Genomic DNA, 20,288 nt, shown 5'->3' on the forward strand with positions numbered 1-20,288 from the left:
ATCAGTATAAAAAAAGTGCAAACAATTTTATCATACGCTCAAAAACTCCAAAGAAAACATTAAAATTATTAAAAAAAAAAAATCTATCACATTTAAAGCGAAACGAATATGATGGAGACGCCTGGTGACGGTTACAAAATCCATTCAAAATTCATCCAAAAACATCACTTCTGTTTTACTATTTAAGCAAAACATTTACTGCACATTGAACCCTTTTAAAAATAGAATAATCCTTCCTTACCGGACTGATAGGCGTGACGATGATCTCCGTCTTGGCGGCGGTTCGCAGCAGCGCCGTGTTTTCCGTCGTATCGTCCTGATCCTCGACGTCCATGTCGCCGTACACGTCCCACGGCGGCGAGTCCGGATCAATCTCCGCCCCAATGTCCAGATCCTCCTCCTCGATGTCCTCCTCCTCGTCCTCCTCGTCGTCCTCCTCGTCCATCATAATAACTGCGGCGGGTGCGGGTCGATAAAGGGGGGCCAAACGCCAAACAAATAACGAAACAAAAGCACAGTCGAGCGATTAAATGCATGGGAAACAGTGAACAAGTCCGGGAAATAGTGATAATAAAAAAAAGGTGACAAATAGTGACAAATGGATATAACACACACACACATTGAAGTGAAAACGCAATGTACAAATACAATTAAGTTACGGGTGTGTAAGTGTACCGACAACAACACAACATTCAGCTGGGCAAAACATCGAGACGGACGGTGCGCTTTCGCAACAAACAAACTTAATCGGTATTCGGTATCGGTTCCCGAGAACTGGCTCTATCCTAACACCGAATCAATACTTCCTGTTTGTGTGCTGCTTGTGTATGTGTACGTGAGCGTGCATGTGTGTATTTTGAGGTGTTTTTGATTTGCTTTTAAAATTTGTTGTACGACAATTAAAACATGAAATAAATAACAAAAAAATGGTGAAATACGTCAAACAGTGAGCACAAAACAAAACATCGTGACACATCGTGTGGGGGAGGAAAGTGTAGGCGCGTGTTTGGTGAAAGAACGGGAGGATTGGGCACTTATGCTCGTTTTGTGAGAGCCCTTTTAAGCTTAGAACAGAAACACACACATTAACACGTATATTGACATCAAAATTTTACACTTTGGAGATGGGAGTGTGAAGGGTGAAAGTGTTTTTTTTTGCATTTTTTTGTTTGTTTTTGGTGTGAAATACACAGAACCGAAGGATAACATTGAAACACTCAGTCATAAACATCGCAAAACAGCTTCCGTGAGAAGGCGGGCGAACGCGTGTACGCGCGCACACTAAGTAGGCCGTGTGAAGCCGAGCTTTTTCGAAGGATGAAACGAACGTTGATGGGGAGGAAAGATTGTGCTTTCTCGTCCGTCAAGTGCTCTCGGCTCGTGCGGGATGGGGAAAATGCGTGCATAAAATGTTAACAGCGATCCCGAGTGAAGCGTTTATTTCACTCCAAATGCTCTTAGCACTCGGAAAGCACGCATCGATTTCGAAGCCTTTGCCGTGGAAAAATCTCTTCCGACGAGTGTTGCACCGCTCATTAACACGTTCTCTGAACAGGGAACAAGTGGTGCCAATTGTAAAGAAGGGGCTTCAAATACATCCGTAAAAGGTAATCTAATATACATATGTACAAAACAAAAACACGAACAAACACACCTACTGTATGTACGATGCTGCTAGCACCGGCTTTCTCTTCCTACGGGGAAACATTAAAACAAAAACAACAAAACACCACAGTTTCTGGGAATCTGGTTAACACTTAACACGTACATGCACAATGCTGGATGACGGGGAAGGACCAAACACACCGTTTCAGGGAGAAGGAACGCTAAAAACAACCGCTTTTTTAAACCGAAACTCATTCACAGCTTTCCGAAACCTCCACAAACGCGCTTCCAGCTCCACCATGACGGATGAGTTTTGTTCCGAAGAAAAGCCAACAACAAGCAGAAGCAAATCTAAGCGCCGATAGCTATTGGGCGAAATCGGCCCCGAAACCGGCCCCTCGTCAGAACCATTAAAACCCTTCAATAATCGTTTCCCAAGAATGCACGTGAATGAATGTCGTTAAGCGATGTTGAGGGTTGCTCTTTTTATTGTAGACCTTCGTCACATTTTATTTTGCCAACTTCTTGTGGCCAATCGAAGCGCTCGTTCGCTCACCAAATGGCCTTCGATAAAAATTAATATTGACGGCATGTGAAGAAGGGTAGCTACGATTACGAATACATGAACGCGGGTGAGTTCGATTTTGATGACGATCAGCCGGATCAATCGGTTAAAGTTGAGGATGATTTGATAAGTTTTTATTTTCGATTTTTGGGCAAACATGACTTTTTTGGAAAAATGATGGAAAAAAACCATCTTCAGCTGTTTTTGAGCCTCTGGTTCAAGATTTATTGGCGCCATTTACTCAGCGGCAACGGGCTTTTTTATGGTCGAACCGGCAGGCAAATAAAACATCATTTAGCTTGTAAAAGCACGGCACCTCACGGCGAACCGTTTCCGGCATGTTGCGGGAGTTACAAATTTCACATGAAGGTGCGATTTATCCTAAGAGAGGATTTCATGCTCAACGTGACGCACCCTTTCTTCCCACTGCCATTGCTAACTGCTGCCGCCCCAAAAGGGAGGTAGCGCAGCAGTTCGTAGGAAATATATATCTTCATTAAATTTTATGCAGCTCTGCTCCGTTCTACTGTTCAGCTTAAAATTCCACTTACACTCCAACCCCACCCCCGGGTGTGGGAGGGTTTAATTTTGAAGATAAAGCTGTCTCTCTCTATCTTACTCTCTTTCCCCTTTCCAAAACCGTGACGTTCAAGTTCATTGTGCCCGGGGTATTGGGCGTATGTGTGGCAGCGTTTATCGTTACACTTGTGAGACGAGCTAATTAATTAGTCTTTACAGGATTGGCTGCTGGCTTCTTGAGTCGTTCCATTCCCATTCCCTGTCCCTCCAGCACCCGCTCCTTTGTTTCCAAAACCATTATCTTCCATCTTGGCATGTGCACGTTGGTGCCGGCGCTCGGCAAAGAACTAATCGACTCGCCTACCAGAATGGAGTGCGCCGAGCGCTCCAGCACCGTGGCCCGCTGAAACTTTGTTTGACATTAGTGTGTGTGGTTGTGGGAAACATTATCGTTAGCGGCACTCGGATTTTCACAGACACATACACTCATAGTTTGTATAAATGATGCGCGTACCACCGCGTCCACTCTGCGTCGGCAACGCTTTTTGAGCGGTTTATAAATGTTTAATTGAGTTCTATTCGGCACACTTTGCATTTCTTCCATTCTTCTCACCACCAGGCGAAGAGATGAAGTGGTAGGAGCAAAAATAGAATAAAAAAGAACAAGCATTTGTTACACGCTAGCCCTTAATGGCCCTTTCGGGGATGTTGTGCGGCACAATAAAAACGGCAGAAGCATATGCAATCCAGTGCGCCTTTAGAAATCGATACAATGGGCGATTTATTGGCATAAGGATAGAGTTTGAAAACAGAGAATGTAAATCTTGAATAATGGAATTGTAAGCACATCTCATTGTTGAATTGCTTGTGTGTGTGCTAAAACTAAAGCCTAGATCGTTTAGAAATGGGGTATTTTTTATGCGATAATGGCTCTTTCGGTGGACAAAAATGCAAACCTTTATGTATTGCATTGCTAGTCGTTATGAGTGTGATGTTTCGTGGAGCTTACCACAATTTTAGGTCACATAATCATTAATAAATAAAGCAACCCATCATTAAGGCCGGGCTACATGGTCCATACTCGCTAGTGTAATTTCGATTTTCACTAGCGCATCTGGCGGCGGCTGGTGGAAGCTTTTTTTGATCATCGAGGGAACGGTCGTGTCGGATCTCAAAAAAAAAAGTATTATTTTCATCACTTTTTCGATGCAAAAATGGCTGAAATAATTGCACTACATATTCACCTATCAATTACAAAGATTTTCCAGTCCAGGTTAAGTAAAACACATGGAAAAATAACATATTTTCGGAAGCGGCTTCAAATTGTTTGGCTAAATGTTTCGGTCAGCCGCCGTCAGATGCGCTAGTGAAAATCGAAATTGCACTAGCGAGTTCGCACAATGTCCCCCGGCCTTTAAGGCCGGGCTACATTGATCGTACTCGCAAGTGTAATTTTTATATTCACTAGCGCATCTGGCGGCGGCTGGTGGAAGCTTTTTTTGGTCGGTGGGGGGAATGGTCGTGTTGGATCTCAAAATTAATTAGTTTTTTTTTATCGTTTTTTGATGGGGAAACTACTGAAATACTCGCACAACATATTTATCTATCAATTACAAAGCTTTTCCAATCCAGTTAAGGTAAAAAACATGGAAAAATAACGTATTTTCTGAGGCGACTCCAAATTGTTTGGCAAAATGCTTCGGTCAGCCGCCGCCAGATGCGCTAGTGAAAATTGAAATTACACTTGCGAGTACGATCAATGTAGCCCGGCCTTTAGGTCTTATCAGGGCTTAGCTGTGTGTTTAGCTGCACCCATGATGCACAATAGCTTTTATAGTAAGAACGTACAACCCTATAGCTTTGTATAATCAGTATTTGCAAAAGTACTAAGATTACTAATGCAAAAGTAGCTATAGAAAGCAGTAATCAAGATCATTTTTCAGATGAAGAATGAATTTATTTTAGTATTCAAAACAAGTATATGAGTGAAACGAGCCAAAAAGTAATAAATTTCCAAGGAAAAACAATTAACTTATTCCTATTTTTGCTCAAATATGTTCTGTTTTCTTCCCAAAGAAACCATTCTGGGCTCAGACAGACCAGACAAAGCGTTACGTTCTTAAAAGACCAAAGCTTTCAAGACTTCTCAAAGAAACGAATAAAGTAATATGACTTTAAAACTATTTTCCATTGCTGTATTTGTAGTTCTTTTCTCTTTTCTCGAAATCCGTTAATTGCATTCCAATATGTCAGCCTGTATAGTGCCTTTGATTAGTGACGAAAAGTCCCATACACAGTGATTTCCATCTACTTTATTAATCCGCTTAGAAACCTTTCAATGCTACCTTTAAAACCCCCTCGTTAGCCCCTCGTTTAGCTACTAAAATATGTTACTACATAAAAATAATTACCAACCTGTTTTGCCTGACAAATAGCTACCGGAGTAAACCCATCATCCACAGGGTACACAAGCACTCATGGCTGCATCCAGAGAAAGAACAACTACTTTCCCAATCTCTCTACACCGGTGGAACAAATCCCACCGGCCCTTCCTCATCCCTACACGTAACCAATCAAGCACACACACACACACTAGCTACCGACCGTAAGCAGCTGGCAGCTGGCTTAAAATCATCCTTCGGCAACGCATCCCGAAACAAGTTCCAACGGCAACAAGAAACAACAATGTTCCGGGTTTGTTATGCTCCTTCCGGTAGCATGTACTCTAATGATGCTGTGATACCGAAAACACTGCTTGCTCGCATTCCACCGCAAACGCCAACCACAGCAACCAGGTTGTGAGGTTACCGCAGGCACTCGCCACCGACTCGACCCTTTCTGCTACACGGAAACGGCTACACACATCAAACCCCCACCCAGCCAGAAAAAAAGCTCCAGAGAGAAGCTCCAGCTCCCAAGGGTTGAGTTGTGGCAAACGATGGACTCGTTTGTTCTGTACCTCGCCCATCCCTGTTGGTGATTCTTGTGATTTTGGATGGGCATGATCGGGCATCCTCTTCATCTTGTGCCCCTGTCCCAAAGGGGGATTTCGCACGGAGCAGCAGCAGCATGGGTGTTAGCCATATGTACAATTTTCTAGATTTTATCGACTGTCGACTTCCGGGCTTTGGAAGTCTTGGGAACTTATGTGCCATTCATGTCGGCAGTTGATGACAGCTTGCCGCCAACATGGCAAAGTTGAACCGTACATCCAGAGAGACCATTTGTGAAGGGTGGTGCTAGTGGTGCTTGTGATTCTAGCCATTGTGGGAGAATGGGTGGATGGGAGGTAAACATAAACATGATCAAATTATTATCGAACCGTGAGCTACAGTGTACAGTGCTGGGCGATTGGCAGCATACCCTCGAGATGATATCCTTTTTCAAACTTTGGTTTGTGTAGGATTGCAATGTAAAGCATAAAGGTTGGAGATAAACACACACACAGACGCTGGAGAAGCGTAAGTATGAAAGTAGGCCACACACGCACATGCATAAACAGTGTAATGGTGTACAAGTTTATTTTCAACTTCCGGACATTCATAACAAACTATCGCTCGAGGTTGAGGTTGCGAGCAGCAGCTGTGCCCGTTTCCATCGCACGCCAGGATCAAATAATCCTCTTTGGGAGGCGATCAAATCCCAGCCTATAGCGTACGTTTCTAGCCAGCTGTTTATACAGTGCGGTACGGTAAACAGCCACAAGCTTGTGAGGAGCACAGCTCACCTGAGCAGCTCCTCCCCTTAAACAAGGTGAGCAAAGTGGGTCAAACCGAAGCGTAACGCAATAAGCGTCCAATCAAGCGGACGCTTCGAGCAATAAGTCTGCACAACAAGAAATGCGAATAGACCGTTACACACCGTCACGAGGACGACACCTTTTAAGCTGACATTCAGCTCGCACAATTTATGTCGCAGTTTGGGGCTCATTCGGCGCTGAGTTGGGACACTCTATTGATGAAAGCCACAATCTATTTCTTTACCCACATGTGTCTGGCGATAGAATCAACTTCCAACCGCAAAAAAAACGGGAGAAAGCTGTCAGGAAGAGGTAGTGAATCGAAATGAAATTTCTTATCGTTATCCTGCAAGGATAACTGTCCTGTTCGTTTGTGTGGAAGTGCTCCAAAAGTCAACGGGAGCACTCAGACAGAACCCGTAAGCCATTTCTCCGCTTCCATCCCCAAAAAAAAAGAGCTAGAAATGTGGGTGTGTTCCCTTGGGATCACCATCCTGCTTCCCTGTAATGCATTCAGTAAATTGAACTGGAAGGTTTAATAACACCGTCGGCCTTCTGTTGAAAGAATTCCAGGGATGTGTGGCGTGTGGTTTGTTTAGCTTCGTTTATCGGCCATCGTATTTCGATTGAAGTGCTTCGAGAGAGTGTGTGTGTGTGTGTGTGTCTGAGAGTAGTTGTACACGTACCGCACCGTAAAAGGGCATCGGAAACGGTATAGGTTCAAGCGCTACCAGGTAAGCGCTTTCATTCGACCAGCGAACCGATCCAATAATCATCGCCCGTTCCGATATCAATGGCAGCATGCTTCGCTTACATATTATTGCAGTGCGGGAATGAAATCACTAAAGCCTGCGGAACGAACACAGCTGGATGGATAGCATCGGAAGGATGGGTTTAAACGCTCACAATACCGAACGAAATGGGGTACCCGTAGTCTAGGGTTCGTCCCGCTCACAATACCGAACGAAACACACCCACAGGCTGCAGTACAGCCGTTTCACAATGCAATTTAAAAGTCAACGACGGACGTACACGATGTGATTTTAACCGTAAGCGTTGCTGCAATGTTGCACCTGGGCATGGTTTGTTGGTGGTGCCCGTTACAAATCAAACATCCGGTTGTCCATGTCAATATTCAGCTCTTGTGGCTGTGTGTGTCTGAGTGTGTTTAAGACTGAAGCAAGAAATTGCATTGCGTTCCCTGTCAGAACTGGCATGACGAAGTGCTGTATCATTGCAGCAATAGGGCAAGGGCACGGGCAAATCCAATTCCCTTGGAAAAGGGGTTGCCGCAGTACACAGATTGCAGTGGATTAAATTGCAACCTTTACACAAGACAAACCTGCTTCATTCGCTTACACTTTGCGTCAGTTATGGAATGGGATGTTTCGTTTAAACATAGATTTGGTCTTTTTCATCTGATTCTGGGTAGGATGGGCACAATTTGAATCCTTGGACAATCCCGATGGCTTACATTTCTTCCCCAAAGTCTTGATTTTTAAACAAAACGTCTCATTTACATGAGCGAAAGGTCTGCATCGGGTTTTCCCATATCAAAAGTATCAGTATCACAAAGAAAGGAGGGTTTTTTTTCTCTCCTTGCTCTATATATTCAGTTGCCAATTCAAGATTATGGATGAACAATCCGTAATCAATCCATTTTCGGGGAGGGATGAAAGAAAGCAAAAGTTGTTACCTCATCGCCACGAGTGACGCTCAACAAAGGCATCATTTTCCCGTTCGTCAGTTCGGTGCACATCACTTGCTGCACGGTGTGATAATATTGTAAGTTTTACCCGGTTGTTTTTTTTTTTGTTGTTGCTCTATCGACGCTTTAGATGATTTGGCATGCATGCATGCATGCTCGCACCCGTAACGTACTTGCCGCCGGTAATGCTGTTCCCATTTTTACACATTTATCGGTGCGCTGTGGTGCAGGCGACTGGCAAGAGTGTGCACTGAGTGCTGACAACAAAAAAGGGCATCCAAATGTAAGGCAGATGACACGACCTATATAAATAGGGAGCAGGGATAGCAATACAAGAAGAGCAAAAAAAAAAGAACAACCTCCCGATGGCACCAATTCCAAAGTGGCGAAGGTGAAATGTATTGAAATGTGAAATGGAATGGAAAAACCCGTCATCAGCCGGGAGCAGCATGGTTTGGGCATGGTGCGCAGCGGGACACAGACGATGTAAAGGGAGGGGGGAGTTAAGATGAGGCGGTGGCTTTATCGTGCAACGTGTGCAGCTTGGTAGAGCGTTTAGAGATTGGAAAGGATTAAAGCTCCAATTTTCGGTGGTTCACTTTGTGTCTTGCTTGTGTCGATGTTTGTGGGGAAACTTTGGAAGCAGAGCAAGTGAAGCAAGGTACAGTGGAGGTACATTTGCATCCCAATAAGTTGCTAGCCGTATAGTAAAAAAATGGAAAAATAGAGCGAGTGAAAATTGATAGAGAAAGTCTTCTTTAATACGAAAGGATGCAAAAAAAGGACAGAAACCAATATTAAAATGTTGGACTTTTGGTTAAAATGTACATTTTTTAGTGCACTAAACCACGTACTATTGAATACAATGTTTTCGATCTATCAAAAAGGCTGTTTTACTTTAAATAATTGAACTAAAAAAATCAATATGAAGCACAAATAAAATATATTATAAGGTGAATAATAGTCGAAACTTTTGTAAATATAATTATATGAAATTAAATGTAAAAGTATAGAAGTGACATGTAAAAGTTTATGTTAACAAACAATTTAAATGATCAAAAATCAATGTTTTCAACATACTTTCAAAAGTTCTCTTCGAATTCAATCGAATCCAATGAAGCACAGTAACATTTTACCATACTTTTCATTGTTCAATGCCGAAGCCAACAAAATGGAGAAAGTTACAGTTAAACTCAACTCAAGCATAAACTGTAAAAAACTGTTTCAAACGAAACAAAAAAGCTCAAACAGTTAATTACCACGTAAAAAAGGGCAAACCATTACGAGGCCCGGAAATACAGTCATTCCCATTTCTGTTATCTAAAACACAGGGCACAGGTACCAGGTACAGCTGTTTTCTCTACAGTAAACCCTCTAACGGTAGTCTAATTTTAGCTTTCCCATTTTTGCACTCAAAAGAACAAAAAAAAAAACAAAAACACCAAAACGTTCGATTAGTTTTTCAATTTTGCATACCACGACCATCATCGGCAGCACAGCACAAAAACGCCCGTTTGCCCGGAGCTCCCAAAAAAAAAAACCGAGGTCACCATGATCAGCCACAAACGATAAACGGGAAAAAAGAACGCCCAGTAGGCCAAATACGAAAACGAGCCAATATCCGATTAGAAGAGAAAGATAAGGGGGGAACGATTTAAAAATGCCAAAAAAAAAAACAAAAAACAAAATCCTAAAAACTAGCCGGAAGTTTCCAGCCCAAATTGGGTAGTAAAGAAACGACGAAGAACAACAACAACAGCAAACCGAAAATGACGACACACTTACGAAAACAATCGCTAGAACAAAACAGGATCGGACGACGAGGAACAACGGCCAAAACACCCCGACACACACACACACATCCATACGATGGAGATTGTGTTTGTTGCTCAATTTTAATCCAATTCGGTCGTGTTACCCGAAATGTGACCCTATAAAACGCTATCTCAGGCCGCTACTATTTTGTGGCCGCTACTAAATTGCGTGGTGCGTGGCACACCGGAGCAGCAGGAAAAAAAAAGAAAACACCGTTCATCGAAGCACAATCGAACCGATTGCTGGACAAATTATGCTGGAGTGGGGAATGGTAGAACGATTGGCAGAAAAAGCTAACGTGTAAACATATAACAACAAGAACCACACAACGAATAGACAAGACTATATGGAACAGTGAGAAAGAGAGAGAGAGAGAGAGAGAGAGAGAGAGAGAGAGAGAGAGAGAGAAGAGAGCGGGAAATACAAAGAGACAGAGCATAGCTAGGTAATGTTAGAGGAAACAAACAAAGAACAAAGAGAGAAACAAGATAGACAGAACAGGAAGAACACCACAGCGACAGGCAGACACAGGTACAAAGAAAGGAACAAAGCAGGCAACGGTTTTCGGCAGAGTAGAACGGAACAAAAAAATATAAACAGAGCGAGAAAACAGATTTCACAGACTCACTATCGAATGGTTTTGATGATGTTTGTGTTTGCTTGCGTTTCGGGAGAGTTTTTTTTTCATTTTTTCTCTCTCTCTAAATGGCTTTGCGATGGCGGAAGCAGCGGTTGGTGGTGAGGTTGAATGGGAGGTGGGTTGAAGGTGAGTGGCCCTGCAGCCCCCTGTTTTTTGCTATCATCAATGGACGTGCGCGTTTTGTTAGTGAAGCTTAACTGATTATACGGGGCACCGGGCGCCTCCATCGGTGATAAGGGTCCGGTGGTGGATTTAATTTTTTTTGTAGCTTTCATACGCGAACGTGTGTTTTCCATCGGTCACATCTTTGATAGAGGCTCGGTATTGATTTCGTTTCGGTGTGTCCACTACACACAAGCGGTAGCGATTTGATCGTCTGTTTCTGTCGTTTTCGCCCGCTTAGCTGGTGAAACGGACGGGATGGGAGAGCAATACACCCCAACACCAGTATCCCGTTTTGTGTCATCTTTTGTCAATGTTTGGCCGGTAGAAAATTGTAATGCGCCTACTGTGGGGGACGAAAATTTCCATTTTTCGTTTTCAGCTTTCTGCAGGCTTATCACACATTGTACACGGTCGACCGGTGACGACGGTGTGTGCGTGAGTGGTCCGCTGCTATCGATGTGCGGTACACATGGTGGTGCTGCCCGCTTCAGCCACCCACAGCTCTGCTTTTCCTCTGTCCTTTTCGAGGGCTGAGCGAACCATCGTTGGTTGGGTCAAAGGTTATCCGATTATTCAAATTTCCCACACCTTCTCCACCGGGAGCACAGGAAACAATGCACGAATGCAGCACTATTGGATTTGCTGCTTCGTGTTGTGTTTTGCTGTGCTTCTTATTGTGGCAGGTGTAATGGCGGCTGTTTACTGTGTAGCTATCCTTTTTTTGTTGGTCGATCCATATCCACGTGCTTACGGTTGAATGGACTGCCGTCATGTTATTCGTTCCCGAATGCGACAAGTACGCAAAGCGAGGATCGAAAGGGGAGAAACAGATGCTGCCCCTCCAGGACTGGCACAGGTTTAGCAGTGTGGGGCAGCGGGGTGTCACCACCTGACTGGCATTAGTTTGTGTCTGTGTTTATTTGCTCTCTGTTCCACCCCGAATCGAGTGATGAAAGCGCGTGGCGTGGCGAGAGATTCTCAGTGACTCATCCCCATTGGCGGCCGACTTCAAGTCCCGTGCGTTCCGGATGCTTCCGCGGCTGCCCTCGGCATCGACACTGTTAGAGCGACGTGGATGAGCTATAGTCGTCGTACGATGGCGCTACGAAGTAGGAAGGCAAGAGGCCAGTTGTTTTTTTGCAAATGGAAATGCAGAAAGGGATTTTATCGTTATTTGATTGCTTTTTGTTTTACTCTTTTGTTTGTTTTTTCACGGTTTGATTTAAAGGATTTTGTTGTTTTGTTTGTTTTAGTTTAGCGGCCAAGCAAAACCATCCGAATTGGGAGTGACAATACAATGGGGTAGACAAGGTTTGATTAGACGAAAAGGGAATAGTGAGCGAACAGGTACAGCACACGTGAGGGAGAAAAGCGAGAGGGGTAGGGGGAGCGTGGGTAAGAAATGGGGAACGAATTTGAAGCTAGCGCTATTTATCAGACCAGATCAGGTGTTTTTAGCTGAACTGAAGGTTCGAAGTGGACACCACTGGAGGGCAATTTATTTATTCACAGATGTTTCATTTGTGTGGCAGATAGAAAAGAGCCACTGGAGGAAGGAGAAGGATATCATATCTTTTAGGCAATAAATCGACATAGTTATGAAAAATTGATGTTCAATGTTCAAATGATTTTAAAGGAACTTGATGAGTGGATACGTGAAGGAACATGTTTGTATAAATGATTTTCGTTAGAATCCTTTTTTTTACGTTATAAATCGTTTAAAATATATTTTGTTTAATACTTCATGATATTATAGTAAAAAAAATACTAAAACTGTAACAAATATTTATGTTAAAATCGATAATAGAGGCCGAACCGACGGTTTAATTTTCTTACTTAAAAAAAAAGTTAATATAATTGGCTCAATTTCTAAAAACACGAGTTGATGTAATGGTTCTAAAGCGTACTGCCATATCATGAAGTAATTTTCCATGAATAAGGATTTTTTTAATGATTTGTTTAAGATTTATTTTCTTATTAGTTGCAGATTTTCCTGTTATGTTATCAGTTTTAACACATAGGATTAATAATTTAAATAAAAAAGCCAATTCGATATTGTGTGCTAAACTTTGATCCCATCGAAAACTGATACACATAATTTATAAAATGCGCTGTAAAAACCATCAAAAACGATAACGAACCAAGGCGAACCACTTCAAAATATGAACATTTTTTCCACCCATAAATCATAAATAAACTTTTTAAAAGATCATTTACAATATTTATATGTGCTTGAATGACGGAAAGTGCACATTTCTAGTGCCATATTGGTGAGCAAAATTAGTTTGTATTCCCAACACCGAAGTGCGGCTCTTGCTCCTACGGTGCCTGTAAAAAAAACGCTGGGACTGTACAGTGATCTAAAGGAGCTGAGAAGTTGTATATACATCGTCTGTAAACAAGGTGAACCAACAACTATCAATGGAAGACTAAACGGTAGTGGGAAAAACGCTCTCGGTGGACACTAGGCAAAGAGTTGGAAGTTGGTAGAGCTCTAAGAACCTAAGCTTTACCTTGCACGCATTAGATGTGCAGTTGAAAGAGAGCTAATGTGTGAGAGGGTGTGTGTGTGTAGGTGTGTTTTGTGTGTGTGTGTGTTTTGTGGGTGGTAGTGGACTACAATCCAGCCATTACAGTACATTGAAATGCTTTATACAAAGTGTTCAACGAGCCTGCGATTGAATCGGCGTTCCATCGAAACGTTTGATGCGTTCGAAGGGCACACCGTGATTTTGTTTCGTGTTTCCTACTGTCAACTACCGAGCGAACGTACGTTCGTAGTGGGGATTTACACTAGAGCCACATTTTGCATTCTTAAGGTGCGGTATTGTTTTTGTTTTAGTTATTCTCACCGGCAGCTGGTCGGTTTTTTGTTTGTTTGTTTGTTTTTTTTGGTGGTTTTGCATCCGGAAGGGATGCGCAAGCCTACACGCAAGTCTGTATGCGAGATCCTCGTCGAGTGGAGTACTCAGCAAAGCAAAAGTTTTCTAAATCTGACACTGACACAAGCGGAGTCGGTTCGCAACGAGGTTGGATTGTTTGTATTGTTTTTTGATAAGAAGAAAGAGAGAGAGAGAAAAGAGAAACAAATTTGATTAGAGGCGCACAGAAGGAGATGGATAGGATGGATTTGGACGGTCGATCTACATTCCATTAACGCACCGAAACCCTATCCAAGCTCCAAGCGCAGATTATCATAACGAAATTAAGGAATAGCAAATGGAAAAATATTGTTTGTTTAGTTGTTGTTAATTGTGCTATTGTTGAATAAAACTAAGACAATCAAATAAAGTGTTCAAGATAAAAGATAAGTAAAACACGATACTGTAATTATTATGTTTTGTGGACTAAACATAAACAAGTAAAGAAATAAGTTGTAATGTTGTCCAGGAAAACAGGAACAAAAACAGAGTACAATGTAAAAATAAAAATAATAAAAAAACTGAAAAATGAAGTTTTTTTAGCTGTGTTTGTTAACTGTTTTGTTTTTGTTAGTTTAATTTGAATGATATTGTTTTTTAAAGATCTGTTTAACGTTTCACCTAAACCATCCGTACGCTTTATCACCGTCATTAATATCCCTCACGGGATAATAATTTGGAGGATGAGAGAGCATGAGACACTGTGAGTGTGTGTGCAAAAATGTATGTACAAGTGACGATCAGATGTGAAATGCAACACTAGCAAAACATTCGTTTATAGCGCAAAAAGCGACGAACACTGTGCTCGCTGCTGCAGCATCATCACACCGAGAGCATGAATGAGACAGAGCGAGAAAAAAGGGATATGAAAAAAAACACGGTGTCTATATTGTTGCCGTTTCATTTGTTATTGTTTGTTTGTTTGATCATTGTTTTAACAGTACAAGTAACTTTCACAGATCAACCAGTTTTGCAAGCTCTGTTTTTGGCTGTTTAGGCGGCAAGTAACGACGAAGACGACACACACACACACGCGCGCGTATGTGATTTGTGGAACGGGAAAGAAGCGGAAGGAAAGGAACACGCAAGCCACTTACTTGAACTTTCCGTGATGGTTTTCGGGCTGCCGGGCTCGATCTCGATCTCGGTATCGATACACACGGAGGCGAGCTCCTCGATGCCGACCGGTTCCAGGTGCTCGGCATCGATGTTCGGGACGACGATCACCACATCGCCCCGGTCCGATGGCTGGCCGGTGCTGTTGCCGACGTACTGTGGCGGTATCGAGCTGGAGAAACGGAAAGCAAAATGATTATTGATCGTGCAAAAGGGAATCATCAACATCGCCCCCCGTACCTCAGCGTGACGCGCTTCTTAATCCTGTGCCCCAGATCGGAGAAGCCGCGCTGCATTGGTGGACGTTTCTGCTGCAACGGTTGCTCCTCGAACGTTTTCGCAATCGGTGAATTCGGTTCCGAAAATTGTTTATCTACTAAAATAGGCTTTGGCTGCTTGGCGAGTGTGTTTGGAGGGGGAGAGAAAGCAATATAGAGATGGAGAGGGGCGTCAGTACACTCGAACTGGCGGGCAGGCAACATGCAAAGCACAACACTTACTTTCAACGAACCACTAGAACTAGTTGTCACAGATGTGATTACAGCCGATGCACCACCGCCTTTCGGTGGCAATGATGGAAGGTTTGGATTGTTGGAATGTGATGTGTCAGGATGTAGTGGAAGTGATAAAAGACGCATCCGATCCTGCATGTATAAATCTATAAATGAATCTACCTTTGTCTCTATGTCGTCAACCTGCATGGTGTAAGAAAGGGCGAAAAGAAATAAAAGCTCATTACAAAAAACGGAACGAAATGCTCTTACGCTCTGTTTAACTTACTTGTCTTTCAATTTTCACTACACGCGAAGCTAAACTAATTTTCGATGCATACACATCTTTTGATTTCGATCCTTGCTTGCCAAGAATTTGGTCTAACCTGAAGGGGCGGTTTGGAGTGGTTTGGGACGATCCCGGTCGCGAGTGGAGTGGAAATGGGGAAAAGAAATAACGTTAGAACCCGTTTACGGTTGAGTGATAGCGTTGAGATAGAGAGAGAGTGGCACCGACAAGGCACAGCCCCCGGGACATTTATTAGTGAGAGGCTGTGTGTGAGTGTATGTGCATCGATTGATGCAGTTTGATGCATACAAAGAACGGGGTTTGCTTACAATCGACACATAAACACATGCCAGCAGTAGCAAATGTAACGAAATACACAAAAAACCTTGACAAAGCAAACTCGAAACACACAAAAGGAATGCAAACAAATTACCAACTTGAAAGTACGAGAGCGACAATACTGCACATAGAGCGGTTTGAAGCTGAAAGTTTTGCTCTGTTTCAAACGCACAAGCACAACAGCACTAGACAGCATAGAGCGCGCATAGAGATAAGGGTTCGTGATGCAATCCAATCTGCATATCGTCTGATTCGAAAAACGGGCGAATACGTTTGCATATATTCCCAAGCGGGGGTAGCGCGATGTAAGAATGGAAGGTATCGATTGAAATTGAACGTACGACGGTTGGTTGGATGCAGTCAATCGAAAAGGGGGAAAAAAACGAAAGCAACGGTTGCATTGATATCGCTGTATGGGGAATATAATGATCCCGTACCAGTCGTTGCAGCCGTCACCGGCGGTGTCTAGCGTGATAGAGATGAAGTTTTTCGGTTACTTCAATCGGGCAAAATGCATCGAGAATACACTGAATAAAACATCAGTGTCACTTCAAAAAAGAAAAAAAAAAATGAGGAAAAAAATGAACGATCGAGCGAGCGAATAGACGACGAACCCTTCTCCCGTGCAGCGCGCGCTACCGTGGCTGGCCAAGTTTGGTTTTATTTTAACATGATTGATTTTGGTGGAAATTTACTTTTATCACGAAAGCTTCCATCCCATTATGGTGCCGTTGTGGAGGTAAATATGAACGCTATTAGTTTGTTGATTTGTTTTGTGTTGTATATGGGGAGAGAGAGAGGGAGAAACACAAAACAATCGAAAAACAATTTCACACTGCAGTGAATGACGCTTCGTGCAGCAGTATTGCAAATTGGTAGCTGTATTTTTTTCCGTAGCAAAAGTTTGCTTCCATAGCGTGGAGGTTCTTTGTTTGCAGCTTTTCGTGTTTCGAGTTTCCTTTCCCATGTCCAAAGCGTTGCCGGAGGTTAACATGTTATTTTCTATTTTGCTATAAAGGTTATTTACGGACAGGACAATGAGCAGACACAAAAGGAAAGAAAAAGTCATAGGTACACATTGAGGGAATGGGGAAAAAACAAACTCGAACCGACAAAGGATGCAGAAGCTTTAACAATCGGAAGTTATTTGACACGAGAAGCATTATTATGGCAAGCGACTAAATAGGCGTGAGTGAGTAATAAATGGCCTGTACGGGCCAAAAGTGAGGCATAATAGTTATGCAAAACATGCACAAGATAGATACACATAAATACACATTACATGAACTTGGAAGCTAAAGCAAGTGGAAACTAAAAGGCGTGCAACGAACATTGTACAGATGGTAATCAAAGAAGCGATTAAACGCACACTAAATCAAGCACCAAAAAAGAGCGAATAAATAATAAACATCAAAATAGAACATAAAAAAGCGACACAAAATCCTCAAAAATGTGTTTTTAGCGTTAAGCAAAAGAGATGTTTTTAATCAAGCACGAGCTTTAATGTTTGCGTTTTAGTTTTCATTTACAAATGAGAATGTGGTACATACAAGAACGTGTTTATGTGTTTTTTACATCTTTTTTCTCCTTCATTTGAACTTTGGTATTTGAGGGCATTTTGGCGGAGAAAAAGAAAAAGCAATCCCCGCTCCCCAATTGAAAAGCGACTAGCGAAAAGCTATATAATCACCGTGCGCCGGCAAACATTACAACTCTAGCACAACTACTTCGATGAAAGCTGTCATAACATGGCATTTACGGTATGAATGGCAGGGAGCAAGCAAGTTTTCTAAAAAGCGTTGCTCGTGGCGTGGTAGGGAGAGCGAGTGAGAGAGAGAGAGAGAGATGGAGGGAGAGAGAAAAAATATGAATCAGGAAATGAAGCGGCGCTTTGTCGACCGGTGACGGCAAGTAACCTCAACGAATGAGGTTAAACCTTTGGTCCCTTCATGTTCACCACCGTTTCCGCGGGTGGAAAGTAGCACCCCGCACGAACTAGAAATAGGTCATAATGGGTGCTTTTCCTTTTTTTTTTTGGTGCGCCACAGCACTGCTTTCAAAAGCGACAAAATGTGGTTTTATTTCTAAGCGTGTATTATCAGCATAAAATGGCCTCCGGGGGGGGTTTATTTAAAGTTTTTCAAACACGGTATTTACGCTAACTTTAATTAAATCGCATTGCAGACAAGGCAGCAAGGGCAATTTGGTACGCCTCGTGCTAGCAAAAAAGGAAGCCTAATTTAGTGTTGGGTTGAAAGTTTTGCTTCGAGGCATGCTATAAGCATTCCCGGAAAGCTGATGGAAGCTACTCTTCACTTACAAGAAGAAGCGTACGAGTTTCCGGGGTGCAATGCGCTTAGCAAAAGGCGGAAATGGTGCTGTTACAATGGCGGCATGAACGACCGCCCTAAAAACCTGACCACATCAAAAGCAGGACCAATCTTTGTGATGTTTTATCGCACGACGAAGCTACACATTAATCCGATTAGATTTCAGTTTGTCATCGCCTCGGTGCAAACTTTTGTCACGTTCATGCTCTGCCGGCTGGTATTGATTGTGGTGATTTGTTTAGAAATGTCATCCCATTACTGGGTGAATCGAAACTTGAGAGACAGAGCGAGAGGGAGAGTTTATTGTGCGACCGGCAGCACTGTAACGGCACAAAGACGGCGTGCATTGTTGCCACTCGGTAAGCTTATTACATACATCATGCGTGGGTAATGGGTCGTGTAATCGGTGACAGTTGCACTTCATTCTAGGATCGAACGGGGAAAACGGTACTACAATGTACATGAAGAAAGCCATGAAGTGGGGACAGCACTTTCCGAGTCCGACTTGCTACTTTCGAACACATACACATTGACTATGCATGGCAAAACTACACAACAGCAACATGCACACGGCTTGGGGTGTGGTGGGTGGTTTTCTTCTCACACTGCACTGGAGTACTCGATGGAGAATGGAAATGGTTAGTATTTGTTCTGCTAGTCGATAGGTAAGGATGATATGCGGATGAAAGGAACAGGGAGAGCCGTTTTCTACAGCTTAAAGACGAAGAATATGCTTTGACACGAACGTCAATTTAGATCGATTTAAAATACTCATATTCTTTAACATTTTCAAATCAATTGTTTATCGATAGTTTGAGTCTACAATTAATTTTAATTTTCTTTTAACTATCTTGACTTCGTTCTTGTTGTTACTGCAGTTTATTGCACTCATATTAGTGGACATTATTGCAGCCGATGTAAGTATTTTTAGTGTATTTTAAACTATTTTTATAGTTTAAATTTAAAAAATCTGTAAAACTGTAAGGCTATTTAAAATTTAATTTAAAACATTAATAAACAGTTTTTTGGCAAAAATATATAAAAAGCATAGCCACACACTATGTAAAAATTAAAAAATTAAAAGTATAATAAAATATTCAAACAGTTCAAGCAGGGAGGACTATAAGAAATTTGAAAAATCAGTGAAGATTGAATCGCACACAGTGTTTAAAAATTTATTAAGTTTTATTATAATAATACTTCATAATTAAATACCAAAAACGATAGCACCAAACCATATTGCTTAAAAAACAAATTAATTTGCTTTTAATAAATAATAAATGTAACTCAATCATATGATCAGATATAACATTTAATGAATAATTTTAAATCGATCTAAATTGCTCTATCTAAGCATTTTTATTAGGACAAAATCTGTACAAAAGTACACGTGTACCTAGGTCTTCCGAAGGGCCGACCCAAGATAAACCTGTACGAGTTTGATGTGCCAGTGCAGATGGCTTGTTGATGAAAACATCCGCATATTCGCAAGTGTTGTACTCCAAGTGCCCTAATCTTTCCGAAATAACCCTCATACGGTACGGATATGAGCATGGCCCTGAATTGAAGAAGACAGATACGGGCTACCGTACCGCCACTTCACGAGGAGTGTTTTATTTCCTGCTCCATCGACCGGGCGTGTCGGAACATTTTTTTTTTTGTATTCTGTGAGCCTTAGACCCACTGGCCCAAAATTGAAGCCGCGAACTTTACGCTTCGCGCAGGAAATAAAACACGAAAGTGTACGCGCGTAAAGCAATGATGTTGATTTACTTGTAGCGCTGCTGCGAACAACGTCGCGACAGCGTAGGGGGTGTTATTGTTATTCTTGCAGAGGGGGCAGCACACACGATAAGCGTGTCGAAGAAAACAGGCAATCTACCAATCGAGTACGAGCGCTTCATAAAACGGGCCTGCCCCATACGATACGGATCACCAGCGAGACTGGAACGGCGGGCGCGCTCTTGAGCCTCTGTGCGTGGGTACGCGCGCGCGCGCGCTTGTGTATGGGTGTGCGTAGGTGTGTTTAGGCTGTGTTTATTTACA

The 20,288-nt window shown here is 42.5% G+C and overlaps 1 protein-coding gene across 18 annotated transcripts in view; it reads right to left on the minus strand.

The window, feature by feature from the left end:
* Positions 1-20,288, minus strand: part of LOC120950889 (potassium voltage-gated channel subfamily KQT member 1-like) — a 162,571-nt gene that overhangs the window by 4,079 nt on the left and 138,204 nt on the right. For 16 of the 18 annotated variants that reach the window (XM_040369304.2, XM_040369303.2, XM_040369285.2 and 13 more), the window contains 5 exons: positions 15,574-15,670; positions 15,294-15,488; positions 15,034-15,185; positions 14,775-14,965; positions 242-453 (listed from right to left, as the gene is read on the minus strand). In XM_040369304.2, the coding sequence (XP_040225238.2) occupies positions 242-453; positions 14,775-14,965; positions 15,034-15,185; positions 15,294-15,488; positions 15,574-15,670 (847 nt within the window). Of the gene's footprint in view, positions 1-241; positions 454-10,584; positions 11,859-13,608; positions 13,756-14,774; positions 14,966-15,033; positions 15,186-15,293; positions 15,489-15,573; positions 15,671-20,288 lie in introns of those variants that run through there. The other 2 variants (XR_005751154.2, XM_040369299.2) reach the window with 2 other exon arrangements.

Source organism: Anopheles coluzzii, chromosome 2, assembly GCF_943734685.1.
Source record: "Anopheles coluzzii chromosome 2, AcolN3, whole genome shotgun sequence".
Taxonomy (NCBI): Eukaryota; Metazoa; Arthropoda; class Insecta; order Diptera; family Culicidae; genus Anopheles; species Anopheles coluzzii.